Source organism: Lactuca serriola, chromosome 6, assembly GCF_051521515.1.
Source record: "Lactuca serriola cultivar US96UC23 chromosome 6, Lser_US96UC23_V15, whole genome shotgun sequence".
Classification (NCBI taxonomy): Eukaryota; Viridiplantae; Streptophyta; class Magnoliopsida; order Asterales; family Asteraceae; genus Lactuca; species Lactuca serriola.
In genome coordinates this window covers 68,317,346-68,339,838 of record NC_136413.1, presented here as the reverse complement: position 1 = coordinate 68,339,838, position 22,493 = coordinate 68,317,346, and the positions used below count along the sequence as shown (strand labels likewise).

Sequence of the window (22,493 nt, the reverse complement as noted above, 5' to 3'; positions counted from 1 at the left end):
TTCTCTCTCTCTCTCTCTCTCTCTCTATATATATATATATATATATATATATATATATATACACACACACACACAAGGTGTAAAACCCATGTATTACCCGAGTTGATTAAATAAAATATTAAAATGCAAATAATAAATATTTTTAACATAAATTTTTGATATAAGGAATGAAATTTTGAAATATGAATTAGTATAGTATTTATTACATTTTATAGTTTACATATATAAATAATTAAATATTATGGACAAAATTGCAAAAGTGGTCCCTATGATATACATTTTTTTGGAGTTTTAGTCCAAACCACGACTTTTTTAGATTGGTGGTCCTTTTGAGCTAGTTTACATGCAGTTTTGGTCCCTATTCAAATGAGAACCATTTTTAAAGTGAGAACATGAGGACAAATCTCAGCCAATCAATTTATATAATTAATTAAATATAAAAATTATAATATTTTACATTAATAAAGGCAAGGTTTGATTGTTTAATCAGCTTTAAAGAATATATCAATCAAACTCTTATAATTAAGGAATGTTTTATATTATATCTATCAAACATTTATGAATTCTTCAAGTATCAATCGTGTGTGTCAGTCCTCAATATTAGCAACGTGAATCGGATATTCAAGTTTAGTTGGTCTGAAAGGAGTCCGTAAGATTCCATTAATGGTTTTGTCATTCTGCAACGAGTTTGATGATATAAACGCGATCAATGAAGAGGACGAAATCAATTACGATCAAACTGCATCAGTCGAGGATGATTTTTTGTCAAGTGATGATGAATTTTGTTCGACTGATGATGATAATACCGCATTTGGGAAAGTCGACATCATGGCTGAACACAATCAACGGGATTTCACATTTCTTGAAAATATTGATCAATCCATTCAAGTTCCTAGTATGTTTGTTTTTTTTCTTTAAGTTTGTTAAAAAAATGTGTCGATTACATTACACAATTTTGTATATTGTTAGAATAATATCAAAAAATTGACATTCAGTATCATATACTATTTATTTAAGTTTATTTGATTTGTTGATTTGTTGATTTGTTATTTGTATTATGTTATTAACTTGTCATGGTTATTAGATGTTACAGACATTGATCAATACTTGGTCATAGCTGGTAAATCGTATTGGATTCCTTATGTCCCTAATGATGCAATTGAAGACATGTACAGAAGATATGCATGTGTAGCAGGTTTTGATGTTAGAAAGTCAACAAACAAAAAAAAAAGCGTGGCATGGTGTACATGAAATATCTGCTATGTAACAGGGAAGGTTTCCCAAATACATCTCCTGTTGATACTTTGGACCCAAAAACAATTAAAATTAAGAGAAGGGTTGACACTAGTAGGACGGGATGCAAGGCACGTATACGATTTAACATTTTTCATGGAACTACCAAATGGTTGTTATATGAATTTGAAGAAAAACACAATCATCCACTTATACCAAGGGACCATATGTTGTTTTCACGTCATCATAGGCAGTTGGATGACACTCAAAAATCTTTCATTCTTACAATGTCTACTCAGAATATTGGTGCAACCATAGCTCACAGGATGTATACAAGTATTCTTGGTGGATACAATTTTGTAGGCGGTCTAATTGATGACTTCAAAAATTACATGAGGGATCTCAATTTCTTTATAGGTGGTAATGATGCTCAGATGCTAGTGGACAAGCTGAATAACAGAAAAGGAAATGTTAAAAATTTTTCTTTTGAGTATCGAGTTGAGAATAAGCAGTTGAATGCTCTTTTTTGGGCAGATGAAACATCCAAGATAAATTATAAAGAGTTTGGTGATGTAGTTTCTTTCGATGCTACTTTCCGAACTAACAAGTTGCAAATGATTGTAGTTTATTATATTTCTACTTATTAATAATATACATATTAATTAACATACTTTTACATGTACCATATGGTTTTTGTCCCATTTACTATAATTGATAATCACAAGAGGTGTGTCACTTTTGGTGTTGGCTTGTTGAGCAGAGAAGACACTGATTCCTATATATGGTTGTTGAAATATTTTATTAAAGCTTTTGGCAAACAACCATTGTTGGTTTTATCCGACCAAGACCCTGCAATGAAGAAAGCCATCGAAACTGTTTTCCTATAATCGATTCATAGGCTTTGCATGTGGCCTATCACATCTAAATTGCCATTGAAGGTATTTATTATTGTCTATGTAATACAATTTTACCAATAAAACAATCATTTTTTTTGGTGTATTCAAATCAGAATGTTTTTGGTTTTATAGTTGATTACGTATATTACATTTACAAATTCACAGGTTTCTTTGAACATTGTCAACAATCCAGAATTTCGTAAAAAGTTCAACTTCTTGATATGGAATTCTAGGCTTGAAGTTGATGACTTTGAGGTAGGGTGGAAGTCATTATTGAATGAATATAAGCTCACGGATAATAAATTGTTGGATTGTATGCATGGATTGAGACATTTCTGGATACCTGCATTTTTCAAGCATGTACCTTTATCAGGATTAATGCAAACCACATCTCGTTCTGAAAGTGAGAATTCAGCATTTCACCAGAACACGCATTATGGTTCTACTGTTGTCCATTTCATGATTTCATTTGAAGCTGCTATGGAGAAGCAAAGATTCACTCAGTCATCTTTTGACTTCAAAACTAACAACAAACATCCAACAATGAGGACACCATTTGAGATCGAGAGGAATGCCTCTATGTTTTACACTCGCACTGTCTTTCGTCAAGTTCAAAATGAAATGTACTTGTCTATGGTTTCATGTACTCAAATTTCGATCAGCACATTCGACAATGTTGATGAGTGTCTTGTCAAGGAATTTATTCATTACATTCCTTCTAATGCAAATGCTTCTCAGCTTGATCCAAAAGTTGAAAATGATTATCAATGGGATATACCTATACGTGAGTCTACTTACAAGGTAATTGTTCTTGAAACTTGTACTCTTACTCTTTTAAGTTTCATATATTTTTTAATAACTATTATTCACTTTATTCAATACAGGTTACAAACAATAAGTCTGCACAAACATTTACATGTCATTGTATGAAGTTTGAGCAATTTGGTTTTTTGTGTCGCCACATTTTTACCGTAATGAAGACATATAACATCAAAGAGATTCCTTCCAAATATTTACTCAGACGCTGGCAGAAGGACATCATCCCCACAGAACTGATGAAAAAGTGTTTTCGTTATGTTGATTCTGACGAGAATACCCAAAGAGTTGCACTTGATATATTTTCTACTATTGATAACTGTGTATCTTCTCTCAACAATAATCACACCAAATTGAAAGAATACTTGGACGAAATAAAGCAGCTTGAAGCAAAGTTCCTTTCCAATTTCACAACTCATGATAAAGGAAACAAGAATAAAGAGTTCAAAAAAACACTTGGTGTTACCATTCCCACTAGTGTGGATATTCAAAATCCTGGAGAAATCCGCAACAAAGGAAGTGGTACTAAAAAAAGAGTGAAAAGTTCGAGAGAGGTTGCAACAGAAAAATCAAAGGGTTCCAGATGCAGTTATTGTCGCAATGGCAACGATCATGATTGGCAAAATTGCCCTGTAAGGAAAGAAGATGAGAAGAACAACATTTTCAAAGAACGTCCTGGGAAGAAGAATTAATTTTATTTAGCATTTGTTTTTATTTTTTTTAATTGTTTCTAAACTTAAATTTTTTTCTTCACATCTGCTTGTTTTAGATTTGTCATATTCATATTACAGACATGTTTGAATGCTAATAAGAACTTTGTTTGTCGTTTATATTGTTTTGCATTTCTCTATATATGTTATTTTTATCTTAGTCTATACTAATTTTTATGTACAAATTTATTCATCATTGAATGATATTAGTATTCATACTATTACAGAACACTCAATAGATGATGTGTCGTTTCCAAAACTTAAAAAAATATTAAGTTTTTCCAAACAAATGTTTTGTTGCATACATAAAAATATGACGTATTATGCAAAACCCCTTGAATAGAGCATCCTCACAATGACATTCATTTATAATACTACATACATTATCAAGTACGACAATTTCATCACTTAATGTACATATCTTGTACTGTACCGTATACACGTTTATCGTGGTTTCAAAAAAACGATAACACATTACATGTACATATAAGTGTCAACAAAAATTGTACATATATTGCTAATTGCGAATTTATAATGATTTGGTTGTTCTACTTACAGCTTTGGATTACGTATACTTTCTTGAATTTACAGATTTGGATTATACAACATTCAAATCACATTCCACGACATGTCCATTAAAGTAAAAACTCTAAAAAAAATTATTTGCTGAAAATCGAATGCAGTTTTACCTTAGACTAAATCATTTCAGACACATTGATCAAACAATCAACACATAGTCAACATAATAAGGGTTCCATACATAACTAGTAGTAATAAGGGTTCAAACCACAACCAACATAATAACTTTAGACACATAACAAAAACAAATCCATACTACATTAACCCTAAACACAAACCTACCATCCCACCAAATAAAACTGTTTGTCAAAACAATACTAACCCACAAGCCATACCTAAAAAAACAGCTTCCCCATCAGCTTTTAACCAATTGCTTCATCAAAGACTACTTTTAGATTCTCCTGAACTATTCTCTTCCTTGTCGCCTTATCCATTTTAACAAACTTTGCATACTCCTTTTCAAAATCACACCTCAAAATATTATGATCAAACAACAGCAACCTCACCAAATACTTGTACCTTAACTTCTGTAAATACATATCTTGTGTTTTTAAATCCACAGCTAGCCCACAATCCCACTTTGATGTTTGATCCCCCATAAAACTCTCCATATGTCGCATAAGATAGATTCCACCGTCATCTGAATGGTTGTATGCTTGACACTTCATTTTCAACACCACCACATTCATTGTCATCAGGGTCTTCACCCTCTTCTTACAGACATCATTTAGAAAATGGCAGAAAAATCTTTGTTGTTAACAAAACATTACAGACAATCATTAATTATGTAACACAAATTGTACTAACCATTTACATAATCATATGAACATATATTAAGACTAATGATCTTATTTTCATACTTACCAACACATGGGGTATGTTCCCATAGACCGACCCAACTGTCCCCACCAATCTCCTTTGATCAATTATCAAAAGTGAAAAACTTTTAAGGTTAAAACATATGAGGTAGTAATTCCCATCAACAATGGGGAAGAAAACCTACAACATATTAGTCAACATATAACACTTAATAAAAAAAATAAATGTAATATCACATTTTAAACATCATATTTTTATTACCAAATCCATGTTTTTTAGCTCAGAATCAGTTGTAAGATCTTCAATTGCTGAGGAGACCATAACTTCAAACTCCTTGTATCTCACATCTTCATTTACCCTCTCATCATACATTGATTCACGCTGGGCATTACAACTAAACAACACAATAAGTAACATTAAATTTTTAAAAAACTGTTATTATATTTTTTAAAATAAAGCATACCAGTGTGCCTGTTGTAAAAAAAAGTCTAGAATATGACGACTCTGCCTTACTCTCTTCCAATTTGTTTAGTACAACACTCCAACAATCGATTACATTTGAATGAATATTCACTTTTGCTGCAAGAGTTTTGGCATATTGTAGATGCATTCCAAACCCTTCTTTTGATTCCCATACGAGCTCCCTGCATTTTTCATGGTTGTATAAATCAGATATTTTACGCAACATTAATCATAAAAAAAAACAAATAAACAAGTATGCAACTACACCTTTTATCCATTCCTAATCCAACAATGGCTTGTGCAACCAGTATTTCTTTTTGCTCAATTGAATCTTTCAAGTCCACAACTCTTTGTACAAAAGGTGACTTCAATGTAGGCCCATGCTTCATTTCTCTTTTTTCTCTCATTTTAATCCCTACTACAGCTTCAACATTTCTCTTTGTCCTTTTAAGACCTTCCTGTTCAACAATTGCATAATCTTTACCTTCATTCCCTTTCGCAGTATTCATCTCATATGCGCATTCATTAAGTCTAGCTTCAAATGATGGACAATCATTATTTAACATACTACTCTTTTTAGAGTTGTTCCTTTCTATTTCATCAGCTTTCTTTATCCAACCAGGTGTTAATATACAAGGAGAATCAAAAGTAGAATTCCCATTGTACATTACAACTTCCATTCCTATATTATGTTGGTGTGTACCACCATGATGCTCAAACAGAACCTTATCATTGCACATACCGGTTGGCTTCACAATTGTCGGGGACATTCCTTCCATTCCATGATATGAAGCATCCACATTTGATTCAGAATGAACTTTTCGTCCACTAAGTAAATCCTCCCTCATCTTATTTGTCAACTTAGTAATCATTTGGTTCATATCCTCATCTGTTTGTCCTCCTTCTGTTGCCTTCACACTCGTACCATCAACCTCCATTCTATCTTCATGCCCTTCAACAATTAAGGCTTTTAGTGTTGTCCCATTAAAGATGTCAACGACCTTCTTAATCACTGCCTTCACTTTATCATTATTCGGATGCATTTCCATACACATCAAACTACTTGCCTCTACAACCTGCTTCTGCTCAACCAACCTTCCTACCATACTCTCAATAATCCCACAACTCTCCTACAATAAAAATAAATGAAATGTTATTTTAACAATCTAATATTTTTTTATACTATACAATTAACAATCCATAAAATAAATTAACTACTATACATATTATATTTATTATACAATAATTTTACCTCAACTGATCTATCTTTTGAATTATCTTGATTCATCATCGCATCATAAAACACACCATCCACATGTTCCCTTAAAGTTAGAGTTCCAAATACACCCCTGCTTATTTCATATTCTTCTAACACTCTAAGGTGCTCTGAATCAATTTCTGTGATAAAGGGCCTATGCATACACAAATTGACATCTTCACATATCACTCTGTTTGCATACGCCATCTACACAATTACATTCAATAATTTTTTCATTAGAAATAATTTTTAATGATAAAAAAGTTAAAAGATTAAATTAAGATTCAATATCATACCATTAGAAGCGCTACAGGTCCTGTGAAGTAGCAGTTTTTGTCATTTAGCCTCCATTTATTCTTGCTTTTTCCTAAACAGTCCACTATGTACTCACACCAGTTAATCCTTGACACATCTTTGCATTGAATTAACTTTTCAATAAAATTAATTCTACAAGACCCCATTGTCTCTGTTTCAGCAAAAGTGTTAATGAATAACGTCAAGAAATTCAACTTAAACAACTCATCCGCAATATTTGTTTTCCTTATATTCTTCAAATAGTTCCCATTATAATAATTTCCCTTCCCATATTGTCCTTTCCAAGCTTCAAGCAAAGGATCATTCTTATCACATTCATCTAGTGTGTTAAAATCCAAACCCTTATTCGGAAGTCCAAACATAGCTTCCACTGTCTCGTTTGTTATGGCCACTTCACCATTTCTAAACCTTATGGAACAAGAACCTGTTGTGAAGCTATCCACAACAAAATATGCTAGCTTTCCAGGTAGTGTATCAATCTTCATTCCCAGAAAAGATCCAAAACCCATATCACGTCCCATTTCTCTCTGGCTCTTTGACAAACTTTTCATGGCTAGATACAAAGAATTTGGAGACATACGAGTACTCAACCTTTGAAATTCAGTTCCTACCTTCCCTTCTTTACATTTTCCTTCGGTTCCAATTACTTTTTTCCCTTTCACCTTAACCTTTTTATCATTAACACTCTTGTCAACTCTTTTCCTTTTCATTTTCATTTCATTCTTTCCAGAACCCACCTCCTTTTTCTTCTCAACAAAATCATCATCACTTGAGTCATTCTTATATGATTTTCCATTGCTTCTCTTTTTGGGTAATTCTAGTTTTTCCCCCCACCAGCACTACTAGAAAAACAACCTTTTACGACGCTCATTGCGCGTCGTAAAATGCTCAGACGACGCGCAAATGCGCGTCAAGGAAGGCCCTGTCATAAAGAGAGACGATGCACATTTACGACGTGCGGTTATGACGCGCAATGCGTATCAAGGAAGGCCCTGTCATAAAGGAAGACGACACGCATTTACGTGTCGTAACCTTACGACGCGTGTGTTTATGACACGCAATGCGTATCAAGGAAGCCCCTGTCATAAATGAAGACGACACACATTTTTGCGTATCATAATTTTAATTTTAAAAAAAAAAAATTATTTATAGGTTTACTGATTTTCAAATTAAGTTTCCATTTCATGTCTCGTAATAGAAAATAAAATACTATATACAAAAAATACAATACATTGCACAAAAGTTAATGTCATACAAACAATCATTCCAATAGTAGACAAATGTAATACATCAAATAATCATTCCAATAGTAGACAAATGTAACATTTCAACATTTTTTATATAATTAACTAAATTATTAGCCAAATTTCCTAAAATACCAACATACTTTTCTATGAAGAGCATTAACACTATTCTTTTCCATCAAAAACTTCAAAACCTGCATAATTAAATTAATGTGTAATCAGCTACAAAAATTTGTGTGAGCATATGGCAATAGAAAGAGAAGATGATAATCAGAAACGGAAATTTTTGGCATTGCAAACCATCAGAATAATTGGAAGTATATGTATACTTCACGTTGGAGGCGTTGACTTTCTGTCATTTTGTAGCAATTTTTCTACTTAATATATAAAGACTCCAACAATAAATAGATATGTTATGTTACCTTGACGCATCTCTGCTGTCCAAAAGTATCCTCAAGTAGGAGCTTTCTTCATATTTGGATGCCTCTCTGTTCCCCAAATCAATCAATCCACACACAACACAAGTGAAGTGGAGAAAGAATTACATTAAAACTTAACAGTTTCAATCTCTTCAAGATTCAAAATTCAAGAAACTCGTAATATAATACCTTCTTTTGTCTGTAATCTTCAGGCATCACAGTAGCTTCAATCTGAGAATTACAAAACAAACCAACTTATAGAAACGAAAGATGATCAAGAATTTGTTGTTTAAAATTAAATTTTCAGTCACAGATTCAATAGTTGGACCTCTTCATCTAGTCTCTCCACATCATAGACATATCCATTACTGATTTTGAGCATATGGGACAAGAGTATCTGTAATAAAATCCATTGAAATTTAGCTAAAATTTCACAAGATTTGGAAATGAACTAATCCAAGACAACTTTAGATTGACTTACTTATTACGCTTAATCATCTCGTGACAGCATTCTGAGTGCATTGTGTGCCCAAATTTCATCACAGTTGTGTCTTTTAGCGAGCAAAATAAGAAAATGTATTACATCATCATCATACCAGTTGATGTATTCAGAAGATTTGATGGCCGACTAGTTGAGAGCATCGTGCCTGTATCTGGGGAAATTGTGGAGCATAACGTAAGACTATTTGGTTGGTTAAACCCATCAAACAATGAACCCTAAGATCCATTCCAGTAAGCTTTCCATTTAGCTCTGGCAACACCTTTCCCACAACCTATTTTTTTTTATAAAATATAAAAAGATTTATAAAAAAGAATATAAAAATTTACAATTTCATTTTATATAAGAATAATATATACCTTGGCGGCAAATGACAAGAAACAAGATTTATAAAAAAAGATTTATAAATATTTTTTTATAAAAAGATTTATAAAAAAAAGACATAAATGCCCTCCTAATCCTTATCATCAAATGCAATACAAATGAGAAGAAACAAGAATATGTCTACCTCGCGTATTGTTACAACATCTATTTTCAAAGATTGCACAGAAGCAACAACTTCCAAAGCATGTTGTAAGTCCAAGTTTCTATCTTTTTCTACCAACACTTGGACCTAAAAGAAACACCCATCAACAACTATAAATTATAATCAATCAAAAGACAGCAGATAAGAGTTGACTGATTTAAATTGTCATATGATCTTGAAGAAAAAGACACTTCTGAAAGCTTCTACAGCCCACTAGACAGAAAGAGGGCCTTCGTTTCTTCTTTATAGTTATCCTATGACAAAATTGGGCCATGAATCAGCCCAAACAAAGTAAAAGAAGATGACCTTTCCTCTGCTACAGTCCAACTGTCAACTTGCCACCAATTTGTACTTTTTAATCATAAAAGTTTGATTAGATGTTGAGTACTCGACGTTTAATCACATTCATATCCTCAAGTCATGGTAACCAATTTTGGGACATGATTTCAAAAAGCTCATAAATAATTTAATGTTAAGATAAAATAATGATATTCTAAGAATATGCAACATTTAATTTTTATTTTGATTATTATCTAAAATAATCTAACTTATATAAAACTTAAATTCTCACCTAACCAGTAACTCGGGTATGACGTCTAATGTGTTTTCTTTAAAGATCATCTTCTTTTACTTTGTTTGGGCCATGGAGAAGGTAATTCTTGATACAAGAACATTCTAGATATTTTGAAATGACTCCTCATTGGAATATTATATTTTACAAATTGACATACAGGTTAAGCTAAAACAAGGATTGAAAATTGCAATGAGTATATCTGCTGAGGGCAACGCGTATCTACAAGTAAGTCTACAAAAAAAAGGGACAACCAAAAATGGTAATGGAATGTAACAATCCATTCCATTACATTGTTGTGATTCCATTCCATCATACCAAATAAATTGTAGTTCAGACATTGGTTAAGCATGCATGAATGGGTTTATGTATTAACTTGATGTAGGAAAGTAAATTCTGGAAGCTTTACAGAGAAGCCCTACCTTCATGTTCCATAGTAATGAAAACTTCAGTGGGAGTAGTTTATCTTCTTGCTTGCCTTTTAGAGCCTTTTATGCCATTATTTTCCATCTAGGCAAGTAATTTACACTTTTTTTTTCCTAGAATGGAAAATTACATTCTTACCCTCACAAATATCCTTCCAATTTGTCTGCTACAGGTACTGAGGCAGCTTTCTTTCCCCCACCAAGTTTCCCTCTGTGATGAGAAAGGAGATGTAGAGAAGGCCAAAAGACCATGGGAGATGATACCTTCTGGCCACAGAATCGGGATCCCTGTGCCATTATTTAGAGAACTGGTATATAAATATATATAATATATATTTTATAATTATTGAAAAATATAGATGAGGAAGCTTATTGTTTTTGCATATGTGTGATTCTTGTGTAGAGAGATGAAGAGGTGGAGTTGTTGAGGGAAAGGTTTGCTGATTCATGGCCCAATTTTGTCATAGGATAACTATAAAGAAGAAACGAAGGCTCTCTTTCTATTTAGTGGGTTGTAGAAGCTTTCAGAAGTGTCTTTTTCTTCAAGATCATATGACAATTTAAATTAGTCAACACTTGGACCATATGAGATTCTTCGTAGACCAAAAGGGTCATTAGTTGAACTTGGTTGACATCCTGCTCCAAACAACCACACTAGGCTATCTAACCTACCAAATTCATGAACAAAAAAAACAATTCAAAATCATCAACTAAGAAAATAAAAAAAATAAAAAAATAAAAAAAAAACATTTTACCTGTCTAAATCAATGGACCAACCCTGATTATATATAATATCCATGATGCCAACTCATGAATATTGTTGTTTATCACCAATCGAGTCTAAAAAAAATAACAGCTTTTTAGTTCTAGGGGTAAAATAGGAAATTAAGTTTCTTCCTAGTTTTTGTGTTAGAGTCAAACTCATTATGTGTCTAGTATAAATATAGGTCTGTGTTGCATCTTTATTTGTATTCAGAATCTTCTTTGTTTTGCTTATTAAGCAAGAGACTTTGGCACCAAGTAATTGTCCTCTGTTCCGGTTTTTTCTTTCCTTTCTTGTTCTTGTTTTGCTTGAGTTTAAAGTAGGTCCTTGGTGCAAGGACAGGCAAGTATGATTGTATGTAGAAAAAAGACTAATATAAACTTGCTGACCTGATACATCTTGATTTGATGTAGCATCTACATCATCAGTTAATATTGAAGGCTTGTGCATTAATGAAGACAAAAGTTTCTTTGAAGGCATTTCAAGGTTTTCATAGGAAGCGAATGATGCAGAGTAAGATTGAAAAATAACTGACTAGTCAAGTGATTAGGTTCACATTCGCAAACAGTCCATTCGCAAATTTCGCAACCTGAAAGAATTACATTACATCCATCCATTAGATATCTAAATATAACATAAATAAACAAACATCACTTGCAGTTGTAGTTTTTATACCTCAGATGCTGGAATATTTGGAAAAGAGGCACCAAGAAGCTTAATAGTGTACTCTCTCACAAACATCCCGTTGTTTGGATACGGATACAAAACATTTGACGTGTCCCACAAAGACTCAGTCAATGACCCAGATTCCACCTACAATTAATTGCCATGTCAACAAATATTATACTCCTATATACTTGCATATGATTCAAATAAAAAGTAGACTAGAGATGATATACATCCCAGACAGAATAAGTGTTGCAGCACCAACACATGCACAACTTAAATGAAAGTGTCGGTCATCACATCTAATATTTCTTGCACAATCAACACAAAATAAGACCGATAAAATTGATTACAAAACTCCGAGTTCAGCAATCAAAATCAAATAAAAAATATGAAATAAAACATATTAAAAGAGCAAGGTTTTAATAATGAATTGTAGTAGTAGTAGTGGTACCTGAAAGTTTTTAAGCATCTCCCACTTGTGATAAAATATTCGCTTACTATTACAATAGAAACCTGCAATTAGATAACAACAAGTGTTATAATTGAGTAAACCCATTTACAAATTACTCCTTTATGTATAACTAAGCTTCTGTAGACAAATGGCTATTAGAAGTAGAATTGCAAACCATGTGTTTCTTAATAAGGATGTCCTGCTCCTTCTCATATAACCCAGAGATACTTAATATTTAAAAAAAATAGAAAATGTGCATAATAGTTTGATACAGGTATGGCTAACATCTTCATTCTATCTGTGAAAATATATCCGTATAATGGGTGATTCAAGCACTCAAAACAAAATTAAAAATTAAAAATGTGAAGTAGAATAAATGAAACTAACCTGCTGGCCAGTGATGTAAACATTAGTTTCCTTAAACTGGGAGTGGGACCCACCAAGGTCTTCATTAGAGGTGGAATTGGCAGCTGTAGCAGCTGAACCAGGGTTATAACCAACAGGAGTTACTGAAGCATATGGTCCATAGCTTCCTTTGTTTATTTAAGCAAGCTTTGAAGCATACCTGAAATGTGGTTGTTAAAGAAAAATGGCTCAAGTAGCGATACCGCCTCCTCATGGCTTCTGACTGTGTAACACTCTCCAATTGCAAAATCTTACCACTAATCCTGCAATTTTGTGAATTTAAGTTTCAAAAGGGAGAAAAATAAACAAATGAAGAATTTGATTCATGAATATCTATGAAAACTCCAATACCTTCAACTTTTAGGCCCCCCTTCCATAAGTTCAACAACAATACCTTCAACTTTTAGGACAACCTCCGACTTAATCTTTTCAATGGAACCAACAACCAAGTTTGACCACAACTCTTTTTTTCCAATTCAAAGCTTGGTCTAGTGAAAATGGTCTTGTTCAGCACAGATGGTGGAAAGCAACACGAAAATTCCTCTGCAATGATGATAGGCTAGGGTTTTAGAAAGAAAGAAGAGAGGAAATGTTTAGAGAGAGAGAGAGAAGCGAGTGAAATTCAAAATAAGGTATGGATGATTGTGATATTCAGAGATGACATACACTTCTCTAAACCATATCAGGGTGAACCCATACCATCTAGAACTGCAAAACAGAGAAAACGATCATCTTTTTCTTCAAGCCCATAATAAGGTTACTTTATTTTGAAAAGACATTAAGAACAGTACCACAGCTCCGATGCATCCTCCCCTCGGCCTTAAACTCTCTTCTTTATCTTTCTGCTCATTTTTTCTTTTCTTTCCCATTTTCTGTTCAGTCTTGCCGCGCACACACACACCATCTGGGAAGTAGGACGACGTGAACGATGGTGGAGGTGATAGCCGGCGGTGGCTGGTTTAGGGCTTTTTGAGAATATGAGATATTTTGTTAAGAGAGAGAAAGTGGAATCGATGAGAATGTAAGCTTCGGTTACTGTTTATCAAAAAAACTGATGTAAGCTTGAATGAAAGTAGAATCGATAAGAATGTAGAGAGCCCCAAATTGAAACCTTGTCCAGTAGAATCGATTTGAGAGTGACTGTTGGATTTATTGCTTCCATTTCCCGGTTCGCTTACCCTTTAGTTACCCTAGTCGATCGATTCAAGCTTTCACGAAAAACCCTAGGTAGCAACTGATAGAGACAAAAAGGATGGGGCGAAGGTAGGATTGGATCCGATTTCAAAGAGTAACAGTAGACTTCACTGAAAACCGTTTCCCGATTCGCTTGACCTTTGGTTACCTCAGTCGATCGATTCAAGCTTTCAATAAAAACCCTAGGTAGCGACCGAGAGAGACAAGAGGGAAAGGAACGAGTGTCGATAATGTGGGGAAGAGGGAAAGAAGAAAAAGATGCGGGGTTTTTAATTGTTTAGGATTTCATTTTCCACCGGATGGGCGCGTTCCATTAAAATTTATAAAGCGACATCTTTAGTAGACACACATTTTATTATAGGTGCCCTTCGTGTTTTTTTTATTTTTTATTTAGACACTAATTTAAGGGCAAGCAAGAATGCGTGACATAAATCCTTAAATTTTTTGAAGAGACGACACTTTTTTAGTGTCACTCTCTTTTGCGTAACATAAATCAGTGAGTGTCGTTGTTTGTGCGTCGTAAAAGGCTGTTTTTCTTGTAGTGCAGGTACCCCTTTCTTCCCTGCACTTCTCATACATTCATTTCCTGCACTTCTCATACATTCATTTCCTTCAACTACACGGATGCTTGATGACCCTGAACATTTTAATAAAAAATATCATTTTTACATTTTACACATTGTATTTACATTATTTATCCAATAACTAATGTACATAAAAAATATTATCTCACATATTGACAAATTAATACAAATTCATAACAGATTAATCACTACAAGCCATTTTTAACCCATATTCACACATGAATACATACTCATGTGCCAAAAAACTAATCCATCATACAATGTACTCACAAAAGACTACATACTCACTTCCTTTAAAAACACACATACACTTCCAGATTACTCATTCACATCCACATTCATTGCAGATTCCTCATTCAATTAAGCAATTACAAACTCTTGGCATAAAAATTATCCCACAAACCTTGATTCAGATTCATTACAGAAATCTCATTCATTGTCGCACACATTCTCTATTGCATACTCATTCATATTAATTATTGATTACAGATTCAATTATGAACCACATAATCACACATCCACATTCTAAACAGATTACCAAATTCACTACCACACATATGCAGATTCAATACAAAATTCCCATTCAACTCCACACACATTCACTATTGCATAGTGATTCGTATTCAGTATTGATTAGACATTCAATTATTAACCACATAATCTCACATCCATATTCCAAACAGATTAACAAATTCACTACCATACATATTCAGTTTTACCAAACTCAACAAACAATATCAACTTATACATAACATATTCATAAATGCATCTACATCTTATCTATTGTAATTTTCCTACCTAGCAGTATGCGACTAAAAGCAATACACATTTCACTTTTAATCATCGAACACAATTCAGAAAATTGAACCAATTGACTGTTTACAAATAACATTTAAGGCGATACTAAATCTATTTTTCAAAGATCAAACAAAATAAAGTTCAAAGTTTAATCAAACAACTTGATAACTTAGTAATCAATCACATTTAAATAGGCATTCATTCAAAACAGAATTGTACCTCATATCACATCCACAGACAAAATTGTTATTCAAGCAAACCAAACATACGATCAAATCACACTCACTACCAACTAATAAATTTACACAAAAAAACTTCTATTATACCGACAAACAGACAAAACATCATAAATCCTCAGAAAACCCTAAAATAAAACCCTAATTCCGATCGTAGATCAAAAACCAAAAAACTAAATCTTTATGTTACCTGATTCAATGTACAAGACTTCTTCTTCTTCAAGGTCGATAGCATTGTTAGCCGTATTACTAACCTTTGAATGGAATCCTCCTTCCATCATTCTTGAACTCCTTCTCAAGCTCTGTGATCTCATCCACCTCGTTTCACTTCAATTTTATAACATAAAACAATTCGTATAATATCTTGGAACTTTTCTGAAGATTCTATCAAGATCGTTTCACCCAAATGGAAACGATTTGGTTAGATTTTTCCTCCGAGGGTTTATCGGGAACCGTTTGCAATTTCACAATATTTCCTTATTTAACAATATCGTCTGTTACATACACCTCATTAAATACATACATATCCCCGTAGAATATTACGCGTATTAAGAAATCATGTTAGAATACATATAAATTAGGAATACTAAATCTTGACCCTTAAATACACCAAATCTAATGGCTAAAAATAGTCCTCATGTTCTCACATAAAAACCTATTCTCAATTTAACCTAACCCTATATATATATATATATATATATATATATATATATATATATATATATATATATATATATATAACGTTAGGTTATAATGTGGATGAACAACTATTATCCGGACGTGTGAACACTGCTATTTTATGAGAATTACTAAGAGAATAGGTTGTTCGCTAATATTAATACGTTCAACCTTACACAACTATCGCCATTTTCATATATTCTCACTAATTCCTATTCATTTTTGTTTTCATGCATCGTTTTTTACTCGTTTACATTCTTAAAGAATACGACTTAATATAGATTCTGACAACATTCTGACAAAATGAGAATAATAAAAAAGGCTATAATAACATTATACACAATTTAATTAGTGAGAATGTGTGATAATGACAATAGTTATGTAAGATTGAACGTATTCACATCACCAAAAAACGTATTTTATTTAACATTCTCACATAATAGCACTTTCCACACGTCCGCATAATAGATGTCAGTCCATATTTGAACTTACTTGACTAACTCTCTCTCTCCCTCTCTCTTTCTCTCTCTCTCTCTCTCTCTATATATATATATATATATATACACACACACACACACACAAGATGTAAAACCCATGTATTACACGAGTTGATTAAATAAAATATTAAAATGCAAATAATAAATATTTTTTAACATAAATTTTTGATATAAGGAATGAAATTTTGAAATATGAAACATATTAAGTACAATTTAGTATAATATTTATTACATTTGATAGTTTACATATATAAATAATTAAATATTATGGACAAAATTGCAAAAATGGTCCCTATGGTATACATTTTTTTTGGGGTTTTAGTCTAAACCACGGCTTTTTTGGATTGGTGGTCCTTTTGAGCTAGTTTACATGCAATTTTGGTCCCTGTTCAAACTAAAAAGACTATTATACCCTTAATGAATTTAGTTTTCATTTTTCTTTCACTTTTTTAAATTATTATTATTTTTAAAAATAAAATCGGGCCCACCTTTCTCCTCCCCCCCTCTCTCTCTCTCAAAAGAAAGTCAAACCCCTACCTACTTCTTCATCTTCCCCAATTTATATCTGAAGAACACACATACATATTGTTCATCGATGCTTGCATAATCTGTTGGTAGCGAGGGTAATTTTGGCATAAACATATTGTTTGTGGTATATACAGATGTTTTGAATGTTCTAGCTTGATGAATGTAATATCAAGAACACCAATGTGACAACCCGAAATTTCCATTCTGAACAAACCATTTCAATCCAATAGAAGTTAGAACAGTTACAGTGAAAACTCAGATTTCGAGTATAAATTGGCAGTTTTCAGGATTTTACACTTAAGGAGATATTAGGAGAGTGGATGCACTAGGGTTTTGTGCAACACTGTTATTCCAAGACTCTAGGACAATAGAGTTCGTTCCAGGAAAAAAATATTTTCTGCCAAAAATATTTCAGGACTATAAATAGATTTCTGAACTAAATTCATTCATTATTCACAATTCCAACTAGAGAAAAGCCGTTTTCTCTCTCACGGGTCTTCGGGTTTTTATCCCAAATCGTGAGTACACTTCTCTAGTTGTGTTTTAATGCTTGTTTTATGCCTATTAACATAGATTGTAAGTTAAATATAAGAGATCCGGGAGTTTACCGCCCAAGAACGTTCTTGGGGAGTAAACTCCATTTTAAGGTCCTTAAGGGTTCAAATGACCCTCAAAGCTTTAGAACTCGAACTAGGAGCCTCCGATTCATGCTTTATACCACAAAACAATTAGGAATCATGGTTAGAAGGGAGTTTACGGCCAAGGAGCTTCTTAGGCCGTAAACTCCATGTTTTAGGTGCCAAATTGCTTTGAAACACTACCTAAGGCTTGGACTCTATTTTAGACAAATACCCTAAAGGTTTAATACCTAGAAAACATAAGAAAAGCACAAGTGTTGAAGAGTTTACGGCCAAGAGTGGTTCTTGGGCCGTAAACTCCTATTAAGGGGTCAAAGGACACCCTAAATCCTTCCTTGAGCCAAGAAACAATTTGGGCATGTACCCAAATGAGTTATGGACTAGTAAAAACACTTAGAACCCCATGAGTGAGGGAGTTTACGGCCCAAAAGGTTCTAGGGCCATAAACTCCATAAAAATGGTGCCAAATGTGCCATAAACTCTTCTAAAGACAAGTACCAAAGCCTAGTTTAGTTCCTAGAAATGTTTGAGACTTGAAAACACCATAAGAACCCTCCCAAGGGAGTTTACGGCCGTAAACTCCAAGGGAATATGGTCTTTGGGCCGTAAACTCCCCAAAGGAGTCAATATGGTACCCAAACACTTGTATAGCCTTGAAACAATTCACCACTAGAGTTGTAATAATTCCAAGCACCATTTCAAGCCTTGGTTGAGAGTTTACAGCCAGGAGTTTACTCCCCTGGGCCGTAAACTCCAATGATTATGGTCATTAGACCTTAAACTCACAGTAGGGGCATTGCACTCCTTTGTTGCAACCCATTAGCCTCCTAGCACTTGACCAAAAGTGTTTTTCCTCGCGTTTAAATGTTTATACTTGTATAATTAGTGATTTAATCTCTAATTATTTATACACATATGTCTTCATATGTAATTAGGATCATTGTGTGTGTCTAAGTCTTCACTTGACACGAAGCACTTGTCCGATCCTTCCGTACGATAACAGTCCGTTCAATTCCAGTCACTTACTGTAGGTGAGTTCATACCCCTTAACTAATGTTTTAAACTATTTTAAATGTTTTATGGGGGGATACAAGTAGAATCATGCTACTTCTTATATCAATCACATGCGATTAATAAGTAGAATTACGCTAGTTATTATATCAATCACATGTGATTAATATACAACATTCAAATGATTTGGCTACTCATTAGACGTTTTACCAAACAGTTTCCTTCAAATGATTTTTATAAACATTTTATATGTTTTAAACTCCTTATTACACTATACATCTTACTCTGTACATTACCTTTCAAACTTATTTACAACTGTGTTTCAAACAAATGTTTCCTTATACTCAAAACTGTTTTATCATACTTATGCCTTCAAATTGTTTTATAGATTGACATCAAGTCGATCTTTTCTTAAAATAATATTTATGTTACAAATGTCTTACAAAACTTAGTTATGCTTTTATATTATTATAAATTGCATGCCTCTATATGTATAGTTATATAAGAAATGTTTAAAAGACTTAGGAAGGCTATCCACCCTATTTCCTTTTCGTGCTTGAGATGTGGTCTGGTGGGACATCGGGTACCTGTCCGAAAGTCGTTTAAATGTTAGTTATATATCATGTGTACGTATATAGTCATAAAAGGTCCTTCCAGTTCATTCCATGCCCTTGGGTAGCAAGGGTATACATCCATGACCATACATACCAGATAGATTACTAGTAAACTACCATATGGGTAGTTTAGGAAGATACTAGAACCATTACTAGAACGCGATATCATACAATGAGTCAGTTCATTCATGATTCAATACTTTCTAGAACATTACTGTACATTACATATACAACTATACTAGGACGAGAACATATACAACTATACTAGAATGATTACATTACTATACTTGCTAGGTAGAGAGCACGTACATTACAGCTAGAACAGTCCATTACATTACATATACTAGAATACGTTAATTACTGTGATTTAAATCGGAGCATGACTTAAATGACATGGCCCGAGTTGTAGCCAGAGTCTCTTGAAGGGAGAGCGTGAGTTTGCGTACAGATTCTATAATGGATTGACTATCCTACACCTTGTTGCTAGCTACAGCGGGACCTGCATGTGACAACCCAAATTACTGCCGTTACAAATTTCCTTCTGCACTAACGGAATTCGTCATTATATACTATTTTCCGTAATGTTTGGAGTCGTCAATAAACAAAATAGTTATATGTCATGATATTATTATAAGTAATTATAACTCGTAAATGTTAACCCTGTTTAACTAAATAGAGTTGTATTACTTTTCAACCACTTCACCCGGGTAAAAAGTTTTAACCCCGTTAAACTTTAGCATCGGGTAGCCATGTATCGGGTGCAATACCCGAGGCATATGAAATGAGTGTAAACAACATTTGAACACTCTTTTACCACACATTCACTCTGTCTCACTACTTTCTCTCTCTAGACCTGAACCCGACTCCAAAACCGCGAATTCCGGCTTCCAAACGTAAGGATTTATTCCCTATCTTATTCTAAACATACTTCATTGTATTTAGAGGCCAAAAATCATAGAATTTAGGGGATTAAAGGGAGTTTACGGCCTAAGAAGCCCCTTAGGCCGTAAACACCTAAAAACTTGCCAAAAGCCTCATTTTTCCTTCCTTTAAGTTTATGTACTAATTAAGGGATATACCTAGGGGAGTTTGGACATTAAAACACAAGAGTTTGAAGCCTAAAAAGGAGTTTACGGCCCAAGCTTATGCTTAGGCCGTAAACACCCAAAAACCCTTGTTAAAAGTCCCAAAAACTCATCTAGGGCATGTAGTAATTTAGTCTTGACCTAGGGAAATGTTTAAAGACTTCAAACAACACCATTTGAGGATAAAAAGAGGAGTTTACGGCCAAGTCTAAGCTTGGGTCGTAAACACCCAAATTTTATGTCAAACAAGTCCCAAAAACTTATCTAGGGCATGTAAGGAAATTAGCTAAGACCCTAGGAAGTGTGTTGTACCATTAAACATCTCATTTTGAAGCCAAAAGAAGAGTTTACGGCCAAGGCTATACTTGGGCCGTAAATTCCCCAATTTTTATGCCAAAATGTCCCAAAACTCCATCTAAGGCCTTCTAGAATTTATCTAAGGTGAAGGGAAGTGTGTTGTACCATTTAAACATCCATTTTGAGGGATTAAATGGAGTTTACGGCCCAAGCACAAGTCTTGGCTGTAAACTCCCCAAAATGTCACAAAATGAGGGTTTAAACCCTCCATATTAGTTCAAGACACTTGCTAGTAAATTAGGGAAGTGAAATAAGGCCTTAAACTTGCATTTTGGAGGACCACATGAGTTTACGGCCAAGCCTAGGGGGCTTACGGCCGTAAACTACCAAGGAGTGGCCTTTGGGCCGTAAACTCCAAGGGATTGAGCTCATGGACCCTCCCGTAAATCTTTCTTGGCCTTATACCACTCCCAGGAACCCCTTCTAGGCCCTAAAACCCCGAAACGATGCTAGAATGCCCAAATACTATAATGAAAAGCATAAGATGATTAAATTCTTGTAAAATACATATTTCATATGACATTAGGGTCCTAAAAAGGTGCTCAAGTCGTTATTTGATACCAAACGCTCAACCGACACTTTTACCCGATTTACCCGATTCACCCGATTTACGCGAATTCAGGTGAGTTCATACCCCTTTAATGAATCTTTCAAATGTTTTATATGTTTTAGGGGGGGGGATACAAGTCAATTATACATGTTTATGGAAATTTATACAAGTCATTTATTCATGTTACGGAAATTAATCACATGTGATTCACTATCCGTAGTTCAAATCACATGTGATTTACCACTATGCTTTATAAAAAGGATTTTCGTTTTCAAAACCATTTTGGATAAAAGATCATTTTTCTAAATATTCACTTTTGACAAGATTTTTATTAAATAAATTCCTTATAAAATGTAACCACACCAATATATTTATATAAATAAGGCTTGAAGGACTTAGGACCGATAGCTCGCCTTAATTCCTGTTCTTGTTTGATTGTGGGCTTAGGGTAGTTGGTATCCGTCCGGCTGTCGTTGATTTCTTACTTATATATCATATATATTTGTGTTGGATACGAGTATTTTCATTTCATTAAATGTTTAAACCACTAGATTGACAAGAATCATACACACTAAGTTAACTATAATAGGTATAGTTAAGGCCACTATTACTCGCTATAGCTACTACTCTACACACTATAATACACTCTATAATGATACTATA

General features: G+C 33.6%; 1 protein-coding gene and 1 long non-coding RNA gene across 2 annotated transcripts; one reads left to right on the top strand and one right to left on the bottom strand.

The window, feature by feature from the left end:
- Positions 1-1,520: 1,520 nt before the first annotated feature.
- Positions 1,521-3,637, top strand: LOC145059869 (protein FAR-RED IMPAIRED RESPONSE 1-like). The gene is made up of 4 exons (XM_079007638.1): positions 1,521-1,853; positions 1,959-2,108; positions 2,295-2,930; positions 3,014-3,637. Exons 1-4 carry the CDS (start codon positions 1,521-1,523, stop codon positions 3,635-3,637), a joined length of 1,743 nt encoding a protein of 580 aa, XP_078863764.1.
- A 5,301-nt stretch (positions 3,638-8,938) lies between these two features.
- On the bottom strand, positions 8,939-9,321 carry LOC145057580 (uncharacterized). Its single transcript, XR_013686149.1, has 3 exons — positions 9,233-9,321; positions 9,080-9,148; positions 8,939-8,982 (listed from the first exon to the last, which is right to left on the bottom strand). It is a non-coding gene; the product is annotated as an uncharacterized LOC145057580 (long non-coding RNA).
- Between the last annotated feature and the right edge of the window lie 13,172 nt (positions 9,322-22,493).